At 38.9% G+C, this 16877-nt stretch overlaps 1 protein-coding gene, 1 non-coding gene and 1 pseudogene across 8 annotated transcripts in view; all 3 read right to left on the reverse strand.

Moving 5' to 3' along the window:
• The window catches only part of LOC136833386 (DNA (cytosine-5)-methyltransferase 3A-like), a 332296-nt gene that overhangs the window by 172922 nt on the left and 142497 nt on the right, over positions 1 to 16877 (reverse strand). For all 7 annotated transcript variants that reach the window (XR_010851452.1, XM_067095457.1, XM_067095458.1 and 4 more), the window contains one exon: positions 14422 to 14601. Coding sequence is in view for 6 of the 7 variants with exons in the window: in XM_067095457.1 (XP_066951558.1) it covers positions 14422 to 14601 (180 nt within the window). In the remaining variant the exon portion in view is untranslated. The remainder of the gene's footprint in view (positions 1 to 14421; positions 14602 to 16877) is intronic.
• LOC136833601 (5S ribosomal RNA) lies at positions 9674 to 9791 on the reverse strand (annotated as a pseudogene).
• On the reverse strand, positions 11266 to 11368 carry LOC136833591 (U6 spliceosomal RNA). The gene has a single exon (XR_010851531.1). It is a non-coding gene; the product is annotated as a U6 spliceosomal RNA (small nuclear RNA).

Here is a 16877-nt window from a genome sequence, read left to right on the forward strand (position 1 = left end):
GAGTAACAAACTCACTGAGCAATGATAGATTGCATCTCAGTCAGGCAAGTATGTTCCTTCTAACCCTTAACCCTTAAACGCCGACTGGACGTATCATACGTCGACTAAAATTGTCTGTTGGGTGCCAAGTGGACGTACCATACATCAACTACAAAAAATTTCAACCTTCGGTCAACTTTGACTCGACCGAAATGGTCGAAAAACGCAATTGTAAGCTAAAACTCTTACATTCCAGTAATATTCAATCATTTTCCTTCATTTTGCAACAAATTGGAAGTCTCTAGCACAATATTTCAATTTATGGTGAATTTTTGAAAAACTTTTTCCTTACGTCCGCGCCAGAAATTCTTTAATTCACGTTGTCGTAATGTTTGCACCGTTTTATATTAGTCATTACATAAAGTTTTATATATATGGAAATGTGTGCAGTTTCATGTAGAATACAACAGAAAATAACTCATGGTTGTAGCTTTTATCAGTTTTGAAATATTTTCATATAAATCACGATAACTACTAAAATTTCAACCTTCGGGTCAATTTTAACTCGACCAAATGGTAAAAACGCAATTATAAGCTAAAAACTCTTACATTCTAGTAATATTCAATCATTTACCTTCATTTTGCAACAAACTGGAAGTCTCTAGCACAATATTTCGATTTATGGTGAATTTCTGAAAAAAAAAAAACTTCCCTTACGTCCTCCATGTAACTCGCCTAACATCTCAGAAATTCTTTCACACGTTATCGTAATGTTTGCATCGTTTTACATTAGTCGTTACATAAGTTTTATATATGAAAATGTGTGCAATTTCATGTGAATACAACAGAAAATAGCTCATGGTTGTAGCTTTTATCAGTTTTGAAATATTTTCACATAAATCACGATAACTGCCAAAATTTCAACCTTCGGTCAATCTCTTAACTCGACGAAAATGGTCGAAAAGCAATTGTAAGCTAAAACTCTTACATTCTAGTAATATTCAATCATTTACCTTCATTTTGCAATAAATTGGGAGTCTCTAGCGCAATATTTCGATTTATGGTGAATTTTTTAAAAAAACATTTTCCTTACGTCCGCGCGGTAACTCGGCCGAACATCTCGGAAATTCTTTCGTCACGTTGTCGTAATGTTTGCGCAGTTTTATATTAGTCGTCACATAAAGTTTTATATATGAAAATGTGTGCAATTTCATGTACAATACAACAGAAAATAACTCATGGTTGTAGCTTTTATCAGTTTTGAAATATTTTCATATAAATCACGATAAATAGAAAAATTCGACTTTCAGTCAACTTTAACTTTCGACCAAATGGTCGAAAACTGCAATTGTAAGCTAAAACACTTACAGTCTAGTAATATTCAACCAATTAGCTTCATTTTTCAACAAACAGGAAGTCTCTAGCACAATATTTCGATTTATGGTGAATTTTTGAAAAAAACATTTTTTACGTCCGCTACAATTGCAAATTCATGCATCATTTTGTGATATTATTTTCTCTGTGTTGCTTTGATCGTTTTACAATTTGTTATATACCAAAATCATCGTAATTTAGTGTACAATACAAAGAAAAAAATAACCCGTTAGCTTTAACCGTTTTGCTCACAGAGCGATTTGTATAAAATTATATATGAAAAAATTTTTTTGCGCTGTCATATATTTCAATATTTATATATGGTAATGATATTTTTTTTCATTTCTGATGGTTGCATATTAAACTTCAGGCAATGACAAAAAAAGGAGCCAAAAATGAAACTCTTAATCTTAAAAACTAAGCGTGCTGTGATTTAAAAAAAAAAAATTTTTCCGCTTCGGCGCTAACTCCCGAACGCCGCCGGCATGCGGGAGACGTTTTTGTAAATTGAGGCTTGGCGTTAGAGGGCTAATGAACTAACTTCCAAACTGGAGCACTGAATTTATTCTGGAGCACTGAATTTATTAAGAAGATTACTTTGAAAGCAACACCACTAAAATAATAGTTTTCTACATTTCAAATAAAAGCACCTTCATGAAAGCTGACTTGGAAGAACTGTACAGCAGAAGAGAATTGTTGAAACTCAGCTGAAGTCATGAAAATGATGGATAATTTTTAAGCTAGAAATATTACACGCTAAAAAACATGATAGTACGTATAACATCAGAAATCAGCTCCTAAAAGTAAAATAAATACGAGTACACGATCACTGTTTATTGAAAGTCAGTCACATAATGAAAAGGAAATACCAAACATAACCACACCAGATACTTAAACCTTCAAGGTATAAGACAGACTTATTTATTGTAAAGAAGTTTAACCACACCTTTGAGTCATATCTCCAGACACTAAGGCTGTGTGCAAACCAAGGAAGTCGTGTCAAGTCAAGTCGAGTCATGTCAAGTCACGATAATTCATTTGATACTACTCATTTTGATGAAACCCTGTTCACACCAAATACATCAACCTATGGCGTCTGTAATCTTATTTTTATCTTTATATTGCCCAAGTGCCACAATAGGTTTTGTTGAGAATGGGTGCATGTTCTCTTGCTAACATTAATGCTTTGCTGTGGCTTTGTCGTCGCAGACGTAAGAATAAACCTCGAATCCGGTGCATCATCTGAACAAATGACACATTGCATTAATAATGACAGTTAAGATGATTACTGAGAGAGAGAGAGAGAGAGAGAGAGAGAGAGAGAGAGAGAGAGAGAGAGAGAGAATTTTTCCAAGGTAAAAAAAACACTGAAATTTTGAATATTTCACTACCAGGTAATTCTGGAGGAGAGCTCCACATCTAGTTTTGAGGTTTAAACCATGTAAAAACCTTTAATATCAGGTTTTTAGTATATTAGACAACCTGCAAAAGTGGAAAACCTACCTAACCTAATAGATTACATATAAAATATAGGCCTATGGGTAGAAAGAGGGTACAGTATTGATAATTTTGGCTATTTTGAGTGGGTAAGCTAGGTTAGCCTATAGTTCATAGGAATACATAAGGAAAATGTATTGTTCAGAGCATAATAAATGGTTCAAAGTGAAAGAACTGTTGTCTTTTACCTGCATGACATTGCAGCAGCAACTTCTTTCCATAAACTTACAATGATGTCATGATCACGGTGGATGAGGTCACTGGCATCATAGATAACAGGGTGCTCCCAAACTAACTTTATTTATTAGCAGTTCAACCTGCATACTTGCAAACAACATGTGAGACTCACTACGACTGACGTCAAAAATAGGTCCAGCTCTATTTGTGACTTGAAGCAACGCAATGCAATGTGATGTGATGTGACTCAACGAATTCGGTGTGAAGGGTGCCTTTCAAAGGCCCTTACAAATCAGTGTTAAAACTGGGTTGGCAATTCATGATGTGTCATGACTTATCGTGACTTAACATGACTTGACACGACTCCTTGGTGTGAACGAGCCTAAGGGCTCACCAGAAAGACTAGTTTTCAAGTGAGATCTGAAAACTGGAGCAATGTCAAGTTAAAAAGGCCAGACACTGGTGGGAAGAGACTAGAGGAAATGGATGTAAAGTAACAAAGCAGATAAATTGTAGACTTAAGTGCGTAGTAAGTTATTGCTGTATTTTTTTAATACAATCAAGCCATACAGAATCACACTTCTACAGTCTCATGAAACTTGCTCAAGGGATGTGATCTTAAATGAAAACTCAAAATTGGAGTATGAAAAAACTTACGTAGCTGGCCAGCTAGGTGGGAAGAGACCAATGGGAATGGATTAAAGTAAAAAAATAGGAAAAAAAATACAAAACAATGAAGTTAGGAACCAAAATGAAACCTCAAGGAACCTTCAATATAGGCTTCTGTGCAACAAACTGAGCACACTCCTGAGGTTACTTGTTACTTCAAGGCCAGAAGGAAAATATATACTAAGCAACTACTAAGCATTTCAACGCCCGTGTCTTATCGTATTATTGTAATTACATCTAAACTACATTGCTGATTGACATGGCATTGTAAAACAGTTCGTTTTAGACCTTCCCTATTTAGAAAAACACAATAAGGTATGTACTCCCTCTCGTTGATGAAATTTATATCGATACATTATTAAAAACCTGAGTGAAGGCATAGTCATTAATATGACAATGGGCAACTCAGCCACTAGAGGCGGTTCCAGTTGTATGCTATCGTGACGTATGACTTCTTCCTTTGCCACACCCTCCCATTCATGAACGACTACTAACGTGTAGTAAAATAGGTTGGCAAGCTTGTTGGTCTGTGGTAAGGTTGAAAGAACACTGATGTTTGGTTTCGTAGGAATAATTCTAAAACTTGAATTCAGTTGAGTTTTTTGCCCTTGAGTAATTAACTGATTTTCCTTTGAATATTTGCAATATTGATGGACCTATTTCAAAACTAAATTATATGTATTTGTCGTTTGAAGGTAGTTATGATATTACTGGGATAATAATACCAACTTTGTTTCAAATTTTTTAGATTCAGCTTATTCTTACTTCCCAGAACCATTAGCTTTGGGGGGCGTACTGTTGCCGAGCTTTTTGGAATGTATTCTCTCGTTTTGTTGAAGCTTCATAATATTATATATATATATATATATATATATATATATATATATATATATATATATATATATATATATATATATATATATATATATATATATATATATATATATATATATATATATATATATATATATATATATATATATATATATATATATATATATATATATATAATATATATATATATATATATATATATATATATATATATATATATATATATATATATATATATATATATGTGTGTGTGTGATCAAATTATAGTAGTCATAATGAGGTCGACTGAATGGATAGGGGTGGTGGGATATTCATAGTATATGAAGGGAAATTATTTTATTTCATACCATTATAAATAATAATGCAGTGCATTTTAATTGTTACAACGAATATGTCAAAAGACCAAAGGTAGAAAATAAAAGGAACACAGACATACATTTTCTCAACCCTTTAATTTTACAAATCAGCATCATCTAAATGAAATCATGCTCTTTCATCCTCACTGGAAAGGGTTATGATTACAGGATCCATGATGTCGTGGACATTGTCTGCAACCAATATTCCCTTTCAAATGCTTCAGAATGCTTAATGGCACCAGCCCACACTTCTTTTGTTGCACACAATTTTGCCTCCTCTAACCGCGCCATAAGATCTGCTCGGGTAAAGCGGTGTAGGGAAGAGCGTACATATCTTTTCATGACACCCCATACTTGCTCAATTGCATTAAGCTCTGGATGTGCTGGTGGTAACCGGACTACCTCATGTCCCCACGATCGTGGGGTGGGGTGGGATGAGAGTGACGTGGTAGTGGGGTAGGGTTGCTTTAGATTGGGCCATTACAGGTGTTCTTTTTATGGATTTTGATGAGTATGGATAAAATAAGACGACATAGCTTTTGTTTTCTTAATTGCAACGCAACGCCATGGATTGTCATAAAACTGATCATACAGCATTAAAAATGGTTGCACCGTTTGGATTAGGTAACGACATTTAGCATATCCCTCTCTGCTTCGAACGAAACCTTATTACCCCTATCCAGCACTGCCCATTCATACAATAATCATCTTACATGTACGATGATTGGAGGTCTTAGATGATAAAAATGCTGACATTTTCTGTCATGTACGATAATTTTGGAAATTGTAACTATGCAATAAAAGCATAAATTACCTAATTTAAACCCATTTTAAGAGAAAATACCTAAAAACCGACAGTTTCAAGGTGTGTATCCATAATAATCAGGAAAATACGATAATTTTGAGGCTGATGTACGATAATTTATGGATGAAAATCTGGCAACTATGGCCCTTTCCAAAGGTTCATGAGCCCTTTACGCTAACAAAAGGGGTCCCATTACTTTTGGGTCATACCAAGAATAAAGACGAAACTTCCTGACAGTATACTTGCAACTCAGTAATCATTTCAGCGTGTTTTGTTAATGTACTCTAAAAACTGCATTGCCAGACGTCCGATTAACTAAATGTTAATAATTTGACATCTTATCCAAAATATGAAAAAAAATTACACCCCCCTCCCCCCTTGAGGCCAAGTAATTTAAATAGCAAATTAAAAACTTCACAGGACAGTTTGTTGGTAGCAACAATAATTTTTCCTCTTTTTCAAGGGGCTATTCACATAATGCAAGAAAAATAATGAATATATATATATATATATATATATATATATATATTATATATATATAATATTAAATAAAAACAATGCAATACCAACTTCAAAATGAATTTTGCCTTCTACAATAAAATTTCGCTAGATATGCAATGAATATTTTTGCCTCTTGAGTTTCTTCGATAAAATCTTGGGATAATGCCTTTTTTTTCTATCATGTAGCATATAATTGTCCAGACCTTATAGATCCATTTGTGTCTAAAGTACGCCTTGCAGAATTTATTCTCTGACAACTTGTAACCATATTGATGCCTTTGCTTGTCCGATACACCATTTTAAGGATAGAAGGAAAAATAACAAAGTATAAATTATCTAAGAGGACGTTTCCCCGTAATTAAGAATACGCAAGAGTGCTAATGTGGCATCTGCTTGATTTTATGCTAGACATTCTTGTAAACACAATGAAAAGGAATCTGAAATTTTCAAAAACCTTATTTTATTTTAAGCTAAATATGATATTTTAATGATAAAATAAAGTTTGTTCATACTTACCTGGCAGATATATATATAGCTGTATTCTCCGAAGGTCCGACAGAATTTCAAATTTCGCGGCACACGCAGTGGCCGGTCAGGTGGTTAGTACCCATTCCCGCCGCTGGGAGGCGGGTATCAGGAACCATTCCCATTTTCTAACGCCACTGTCTCCTGAGGGGAGGAGGGAGGGCAATATGAATATATATATCTGCCAGGTAAGTATGAACAAACTTTATTTTATCATTAAAATATCATTTTGTTCATGAGACTTACCTGCCAGATATATATATAGCTGAATACCACCTTTGGAGGGGGGTAGAGACAGCCAAGAATTAGGGAAACCAACCAATTATTGGTAAAATTATTTTGGTTCCTTATCTGATAGCGTAGCTGACTGAGTGGTTACTGCCACTCTAGTCTGCTTCTGCTTTACTAGAGACCCCAGCGAGGTAGTGACCTATATAGCTGGCGACTTCTAGATGATCTGTCAACGGGGCGTGACCACAATGTGACTAGATCATAGACCATACAAAGAGGACAAAAAGAGCATTACTAACCACTAACTAACACCTAAAGCGTTAGTTTGCAAAGGATTGGGAAGACTGCCTCCAGTAGTCGACTCCAACAACCACAAAAACACAATTAAAAAGGGATAGGATCAGAGTTACCCCTGTCCCCAAGGTTGCTGAAGCAGCAATGTATGGTCCCAGCGAAAAAGCAATTTTCGTATGCTACCTAAACATCTTGCCAAGAGTGTGAGGCAAACACCGAATTGACTTCACAAAAATGTGGCACTAAGAATGTCACTGAGTACCATATTTTTCTTGAACGCCATGGAGGTAGCAACTGCCCTCACCTCGTGAGCGTTAACTCTCAACAACTTGAAGTTGGAGTCGTCACAACTAGAGTGTGCGCCCTTAATGACGTCCTAATGAAGAATGCCAGTGCATTCTTCGACATAGGTTTAACTGGTTGCCTCACAGAACACCATAAAACATCCAAGGGACCACGAGTGTCCTGTGTTCTTTAAGGTAGTACTTGAGAGCTCTAACTGACATAGAACTCCCTCAGGTTCCTGTCCAATAAGGTCTAACTAAACCTTTAATTTCAAAGTGTCTAGGCCAAGGGTTAGAAGACCTATCATTCTTAGCCAAGAACTTAGGGCTTAAAGAACAGACAGCATTGTGTTCCTTGAAGCCCACATGACGGCCTCGAACTTCTCACTCTCTTCGCCGCCAGAGCCGCGAGGAATGCCGTTTTTGAGTAACATCCTTAAGAGATGCAGAGTGGAGAGGCTCAAAAGGACTAAACATCAAAACTTGAGCATTACGTCCAAGTTCCAAGCAGGGGAATTAGCTGAGGAACCTTGGACGTCTTGAAAGAGCTCAAGATCGTGGAGGTCCTTATTGTCAGACAAAGATAATCCTCTGTGTCTGAATACAATCAAAAGCATGCTCTGATAACACTTGATAGTCGGAACTGCTATATCGAGTTTTTCTCTTAAAGTAAAGGAGAAAATCCAACCTGGCTCACAGTGATAGAGGAAGAGGAAAAGCCCTTCTTTCTACACCAACCTTTGAAGGTTGCTCACTTCCAGGAGATATATCCTTTAGATGAAGAACTTCTGGCTCTAGCGATGGCCTGTGCCACCTGGCCAGAAAAACCCCGCGCTCTGACCAAGTTTCATAGTCTGAAAGCAGTCAGGTTCAGAGCGGGGAGATTCAAAGATATCTCGTGAAGTGGGTTTGTATGAGCAGGTCTGCTCTCATAGGAAGGGTCCTCGAACGCCTACCAACCAGAAGAGAAACTCCGAGAACCAGTGGTTCAAGGCCAAAACGAGGGGATGAGAGTCATCCTCGTCCCTTGTGAGGCCGCGAACTTGCGTATGACTTCTCCAGAATTTAGAACGGGGAAAAAGGCGTAAACATCTATTCCCGTCCAATCCCAGGAAGAGCAACTATCGCAAACTGCCCCAGGGTCGAGTACAGATGAGCTTTATAGAGGGAGCCTCGCTGTTCTTGAGGTCGTGAAAATATCCACAAGATGGCGACCCCAAAATTTCCAAAAATCTTGGCAAACCTCCTGATGAAGGGTCCATTCCTTCGGCAGGAGTTGATGGCGCTAACAGAGCAGGTCTGCTCGAACATTTTCGACCCCTGCAACAAAACTTGTGAGAATCGAATGTTGCGAGCATAGGCTCAAAAGAATAATCTCTCTTGCAAGGCTGAACAGGAACAAGTAGTATTGTCCGAGTTTTGCTAGAACTACACGATTGCAAACTTGGACCTCAAGAATTGGCGAGCTAAAAGATAGCCGCCAAATCTTTGAAGTCGATGTGCCAGGACACCTGTTCCTCTCTCAGGGTTCCTAACACTTCCTCTCCCTCTAGTGTTGCCCCAACCTGTTGACGACCCGTCGGAAAAACAACACTAGGTTGGGGTTCAGAAGCTTGAGGGAGATCCTTTCTGCAATTTCGTTGGATCGAGCCATCACCCCAGATCCTCTTTATATAAAGAAGAATTCTCAATTCCTCTTTCAAGTCTTCCTTGCTTTGCCAGTTCTCCAACAAAAAGAACTGAAGAGGCCTGAGATGCAGACTCCCAGAAAACAAACTTCTCCAGCGAGGAAATGGTCCCAGCAGACTCATTCCTTCCTTCACCTAGCATGTTTCCTTTTCCAAGAAGGCAGAGACTTTTCCGTACATAGAAGTTGCCGTTCTTGCAGCGGAGACGCTATAAAAGCCGCTGAATAGATCTGAATTCCCAGACACAATGGACAGTGAGGGGATCAGCTGCGACTTCTCCACAGACCAGAAGTCCCAGGGACTTCACGGTTGCAGAGTCAACTGAAGGTCCTCCAGATACCTTAGCCCGGCGGCGCTCGAATCAACCAGTCGTCCAAGTAGAGTGAGATCTGACGTGCGACAGATGCAACTGCATCGCGTTTTTCATGAGACGTGTAAACACCCTCGGGCAAAATGTGACGCCAACAGCATCTGGTGTTCCCAGGCGGTCAACCATCAAGTACTGACCAGACCCAACGTTGCTTAACTTCGCTGATCGGACGAGAAGCGGTGTTTTCAACGTGGTATGGCAGTTAATGCAGAGTCCAAAGCAGAGCCTGAACTGGTCGTCTAGTCCCCAAGACAACCTGAGATACTTCACGAACGTGGATGAATTGGGCGTGAAGATAAGTATCTTGGAGATCCAAAGATACCATCCAATCCCGGGATGAAGGGCTCCTAGTATTGACTGCATTGAGGTCTCCATCTTGAACTTTTCCTTCCGGACCAAGTTGTTCGACCTGTTGACGTCCAAGACGGGTCTCCAGCCTACTGAAAGTTTTGGGACTAGAAACAATCTGTAGTAAAATCCCGGGAACACCGAGTCAAGACCTGTTCCACTGCTCTCCGCTCGAACATCTGTTGAGCAGGTCAATTTTCTGTTTGACAGGAAGGCAGTTGGGAAACAAAAACAAAAGAGAGACAGGAAGGGAATCAAATAACCTCTCTCTAACAGTAGGAGGGACCAAACGTCTGCCCCTCACTCTTTCCAGGCTTGTGCAAAATGAAGCCTGGTTGCAAAGGGAGTCTGGAGATGAAAGGAGTCACTTGCTACCTCTTTGAAGTGACATTCCTTCGGGGAAAAAACTCTCTCGTGGTGCGGGTCTCGTGTTGCTTCCCATGGAAGCCCCTTTGTTAGGCAAACATTTAGCTTTTCGTTTACTTTTTGTATCATTGAGATCAATGCAAGCGTTATGAAGGAGATGCAGTTTGAATGTCGATAACTTTAGTTTTGAGAAAACGATATTTTTGCTTCTCTGTGTATTTATTTGCTTGCCGTTACACAGTTTGATGTTTTATGACATAATGAAAAGCCAAAAAATAGACCTGCAAAAGTAATATAACTTCATAAATGAAGCTAAATGAAGAGTGTCAAACACGGCTGAGGTTGGCCAGCGCGACGTCTTACTTAGTCAAGCTCTGAGCTGCTACTGACTGACTGCCACTGACTGCCCTGCGGCATTCCTGTCTTTAAGCTGATGCGTTTATGTCCACAAGGTTGCCATAGATCGCATTAGATATTATTTCATAGCTAAAAGGAAATTACCACCGATATACTGACAATATCATTACATTATATGAAAAATGTAATTTGACTATGATAGGTTACTGTTTTGTTTATAACTCCTAACTGTAAAACTTTTAAATAAAACTTTCTGAGAAGATAGTCAGGATATGTATGATGCCATAAATAAAATATCCCAGAAAATTTGATTTCCGATTTTTTTCACAAACGCTCCCCTTAAGACAAAGACAACTGCGAAGGTGGAGAGAGGGAGCGAAGGTTGAAAAGTCTCAGGAAACAGATCCTTAAGAAAAAGCCAGAGTCTGATAATCAGAGGAAGAAGAAGACGAAAGAAGTTTCTCTTCATACAAAGGCTGTGACGAAGAGGATGTTCTTCCGCAGCTGGCGGGTCTTGAGTGAGTGGTGAAAGTAGTTCCGATTCAAGCGATCGTGGCGGGAACTCCAGCGAACGAAAGAAGTCACAACTAGAGTAATATATAGTAAACATAAAAATGTGGAACGCTTCACGATTAGCGTGTCATCCTTGCGCAAGAGCCATGCTAATCTTCTATGTATCGTTCAATTTAGTATATGTACTGCGAAGCAAGTACTGGCTAAATTAAGAGGACATCAGATGTTGAAGCGGGTAGTTGTGCGACATGATAAACAACTGGAGCGGTGTCAACACAAGACTTGAAGCTATACGCGATTCAGCGAATCGCGGAGCGTCATGGCGTGGCGCGACGAGGCTCCGTGGCAAGTACTAGGAGAGTGTCACAGCGTGGCGCGCGGCGTCATGGCTGTGCACGCCCCGGCGTCAAGGTGAGGCGCCAAAAGCGTGAGAACGCCACGAAGAGCAAGACGCGCTCCTGGCGCGAGACAAGAGAAAAGGCCAACACCTCAACTCGGGAAGACGAATAGGAAGCCACTAAACACTCTCTCTAGACGACAGACGCTCTGTCGTTCGAAGCGGAGACGAAGGTGAAAGTCTGTACCTCTTAACAGGCAGATTCGAATCTTGAAAGGTTCATGAGAGCATCCAGCTGTTGTTGCAAACCCAACAAAATCTTACGCGTTGGAGAAGCCACTCTCTCGGGAGAAGGGCTGAACCTGAGAGAAGGAAAGGGCGAAGAGACGTATACTTCCTTCCACAGGGAAGAAGCTCTAGCCCTTGCCTTAGCGCGACAGGGGGGTCGAGTAAGCGTGATCATTCGAAAAACACTTTATTCTCTTCTGCAGAGGAATATCCACGCAACTTTCGGGGAAGAGTACAACGTCTAGAGGAAGAGGACGTGGCGTCCTCTCCTCTAACTTCTCTTAAGAGGCGAGAGTCCAACCGAGCTCCAACCCCGAGGCGGGGAGGGCGTGTCGGAGGACGAGAAGCAATCCTTCAGGATGCGTGCCTGAGCACGATCCCTGGCAGCCTGGGTGAGCGTCATCAGGACCTGCAAAGGGCGCCAGATCGGTGGGAAGCCCCGTAACCTCATGCGGCTTTCGACATGCCCTCCTGGTCCTGGGAGTTCGACAGAGGTCCAGGCCTAGAGGCATTATAGGGCCGATCTGACGCCCCCTCCACAACACTAGGGGCACTAGCACTAACACTATGCGTTTGAATTGCATTCACTTTAGTTTCAAGAGCACGCATTGACTCACGAGCCAGGGAATTACCCTCTGCAGCAACAAACTACAGGGTTAGTACTAAAATTTACTACAGGGTTACTAGTAGGAGAAAACCTGACTGTCCATCTAAGGATGCACTCTAGGAGGAAGATTCCTCAGCCTATCACGCTCAATTTAAGCATATAGGCTTCATATTTCTTCCACTCACCCTCAGACAATCCCACATTCATTACCGATTATATAGAGCATTGAACACCCTTACATATCATACATAAAGAGTGAGGAACTATCAAAGTCTTGATAGCCTCTGCCTTTACATTCACCCAAGCTACAGACTCGATAGCTAGAGGTAAGACATCTTAATTATAAGAAAAGTCAAAAGCAAAATCAAAAACGGTCCACAAAGAGCGTATGCCAAGTCACAGATCCAGTCGAATACCAAAAAACAACCAAAATACTTAAAGTGACAACAAATTTCGAAATCCAAATGGCGGAGGAACTGACAACAGGTGTTGACAGTCCGGCGACAGAAAAATCTGAATAGAAAATGGGAATGGTTCCTGATACCCGCCTCCCAGCGGCGGGAATGGGTACTAACCACCTGACCGGCCACTGCGTGTGCCGCGAAATTTGAAATTCTGTCGGACCTTCGGAGAATACAGCTATATATATATCTGGCAGGTAAGTCTCATGAACAAAATAATTTTTGCCTCTTGGCAACTCCATTACAGGGTGGGAAACTGTAAAAGACGATACCTACCTATTCAGGTTAATCCTCAAACGATTGTTTTCTTGCTCCTTCTTAAAGATCGTTGAAGAGTCGCAATATGAGCATATTACAACAACCATTAAGTAGACAATTGCTCATTATGTTGGCATATTGTAAATGCTATTATATTCAGGTGAATACCCCCCACAGCAAAACACAATGCTCCGGCTAACGTTGCTTCCTGTCAAAGATGTCTCGAATCTGACTTGACACCCTTGCTCATAGACTAATCAGTGTTCAGGTGACAAATTGATAATTTCTTTGAATTGATTGCTTAGGATATAATCTCAACTTACTAAGACCAGATATAAATTCATTCTTAAACAGCATAGGCTCAGTATCCTTAAATCCCATCGAGTATCAATATATTTTAGTGTACGCGGGGTCATCCATGAATGGGAGGTGGGGCAAAGGTAAACGTCAGTCATACGTCATGATCCACACTTCACACCTGAGCCGTCTTAGCGGCTGAGTTGCCTATTGTCATATTAATGACTATACCTTCACCCAGCTTATTCTAATGATGTATCGATATAAATTTCATCAACGCAGAGGGAGTACATACCTTATTGTATTTTTTCTAAATAGGGGAAGGTCTAAAACGAACCACCAGACAATGCCATGTCAATCAGCAATGTAGTTTAGATGTAATTCCAATAATACGATAAGACACGGGCGTTGAAATGCTTAGTAGTTCCATAAAATGTTCACATCAGTTTTGATATGGACAATATGTTATCAGTTAAAGTTCAGTTCATACTGGAACATCACATCAATTAGAATGGAGCCTTGACACTAGAGCTGTTCTTCATAAAATTATTTTTCAATGAGCTTGATGACTTGCGATACACTGTGCTAGATCCTAGTGCTGCCCGTCATGTCTCCTTTACCCTCCCAATCCCCTACCTACTGTGCCCCCAACCAGGGCGGACAAATAGGTTTGCAGAAGGAGGGTGGATATGTCATGTCTCCTCTACCTTCCCGATCCTCTACCTAGCCCCCACCTACACCTGGGGAGGACAAACAGGTTTGCAGGAGGAGGATGGATGTGTCATGTCTTCCTACCATCCCAACCTCCTACCTACCCAGCCCCAACCCGTGGCAGACAAACAAGTCCAATTGGATTTTATTATTATAGTTACACAAATCCTTACATATAACTAATGTGGTTGTATTCAAAAATTGACTATAAACATCTGAATTCTCCATTCCAAGGCATTTATAAATACAGTAATACAGCAGTGCTATTGTACATACTGTATTGTAACTACTTACATTTCTACTCAATAAATTTCCATCACTTTCATCAGACTTATCAGTAGACCCTCTGCTGTTGGAATCATTACTGTCCACATTTTCACCTAACTCAGGGAGCTCTTTAGAATTATCACATTGCCTCTTTCCACTGGACTTCCTGCAACTACGAAGAGGCACATCATCTGAATGGCTTTTTCTCTGAAAGGAAAAAATATGCAAGGATTGTGAAATTGTGATTACAACCTGCAACACTGAAATAACTGATTTGAATACACTGAGTCAAATAAATACTAGGGAAGTTTTGAAATTTATCGGTATCAAACTTACATTCAAATAATCAAGGATCAAGAACCTTCTGGTATTCTGACCATATAATCAAAAGCCAGCAGAAGAGAATTGTTGAAACTCTGATGAAGTCATGAAAATGATGGATAATTTTAAACTAGAAATATTACACGCTAAAAAACTTAAATACATAAAACATCAGAAATCAGCTCTTAAAAGTAAAATAAATATGAGTACACAATCATTGTTTATGGAAAGTCAGTCGCATAATGAGAATGAAATACCAAACATATCAGCAACACCAGATACTTAAATCTTCATGGTATACGATAGACTTATTTATTGTAAAGAAGTTTAACCTCACCTCTGAGTCATGTATCCAGACACTAAGGCTGCGTACATACCAAGGGAGTCGTGTCAAGTCGAGTCACATCAAGTCACAATAATTCATTTGATGCCATTCATTTTGACGAAACCCTGTTCACACCAAATACATCAACCTACTGCATCTGTACTCTTATTTTTATCTTTACATTGCCACGATAGGATTTGTTGAAGATGGATGCATATCTCTTGCTAAAATTAATGTTTTACTCTGGCTTGCCATCACAGATGTAAAAATAACCCTTGAATCTAGGTGCATCATCTGAACAAATGACACATTGCACTAATAATGACACTTTAGATGATTACTGAGAGAGAGAGAGAGAGAGAGATCGAAAAGCTATTTTTCTAAGGTAAAAAACCACTGACATTTTTAATATTTCGTTACCAAGTAATTCTGGAGAGCTCCACATCTAGTTTTGAGGTTTAAACCATATAAAAACCTTTAATATCAGGTTTTTAGTATAGTAGACTACCTGAAAAAGTGGAAAAGCTACCTAACCTAACAGATTGCATAATAATTATAAAATATAGGTCTAAGGGTAGAAAGGGGATATTGGTAATTTTGGCTATTTTGGGTGGCTAAGCTGGGTTAGCCTACAGTTCATAGTAATGCATAAGCAAAATGCATTGTTCAAAGCATAATAAATGGTTCAAAGTGAATATTATTATTATTATTATTAAGATAGTTTAACCAGACCACTGAGCTGACTATCAGCTCTCATAGGGCTAGCCCAAAGGATTAGGATGAAATACCAGGCCTAGGCCTGAGGTCTAAAAGTACGACCAAATAGGTCATTCATGTGATGATGAATGAATGACAATGAAATTTAAAAGAAAAAGCTGTATAATGAACATGCTTTTACACTGAAATACATGTATACAATAAATACATTTGCTCATTTCAATACATATAAAAAAATGTTAAAATATTAATTAGAATAAAATAACATTTCTAAAAAATTAAAAATTAAAATTCAGAAATAAATTTTTTTTTATTCATTAAATGCCCTAAGGGCTTTTGTATTTTCATCATTTACTTAGTTTTATATTTTGTTTATTAAGTTACACTTCCTCATGAATGTTAAAATTGGGATGACTGAAAATATATGCTGTAAGATTCTGACAAAATTTCCCCCATCGATTTATTTCCAAAGTTTGATACTCGCTGTTGGTTATATTTTGGACAGTCACATAACACTTGTTTGACTGTTATCAACACTTTGCATTCTGGGCATTCAGGAGGAAGGTCATGTGGACTGTTCATCAAGTGTCCAAGTGTCAAATGAGTATGGCCTATTTGCAGACGCGTCAGAATTACTTGTGTGCGTCTCTCTCTCTCTCTGACATGATGAGCTCCATTTTCCAACACTGGATTTTACGTTTCAATTTATTATTTATAGGTTCCTTGTTCCATACATTTTGCCATTTATTTACATTGTTTTTATATCTCTTATGTAATCACTAATTGGGATTTTTACATTTGCTCTTGGCATATGGACTGCTTCTTTAGCTGCTTTATCAGCTTCTTCACTTCCTTTAGGCCCTACATGGGCAGGGATCCAACATATTTCAATATTTTTTCCATTATTATACAACTTGTGGAGTTCATATTTAATTTCCTGTACAATATTATTTTTTGAGTAGTAACCTTGAATGGCTTCTATAGCGCTTCTTGAGTCGCTAAAAATCACAAAATTATTGAATGATATCTGCTTTATATAATTTTGATGGCTACTGCGATTGCACACAACCCTGCTGTGAGGAGTGAGGCATTATTAGGCAAAGATAACTGATATGATTTG

The sequence above is a fragment of the Macrobrachium rosenbergii genome, chromosome 51 (assembly GCF_040412425.1).
Source record: "Macrobrachium rosenbergii isolate ZJJX-2024 chromosome 51, ASM4041242v1, whole genome shotgun sequence".
Taxonomy (NCBI): Eukaryota; Metazoa; Arthropoda; class Malacostraca; order Decapoda; family Palaemonidae; genus Macrobrachium; species Macrobrachium rosenbergii.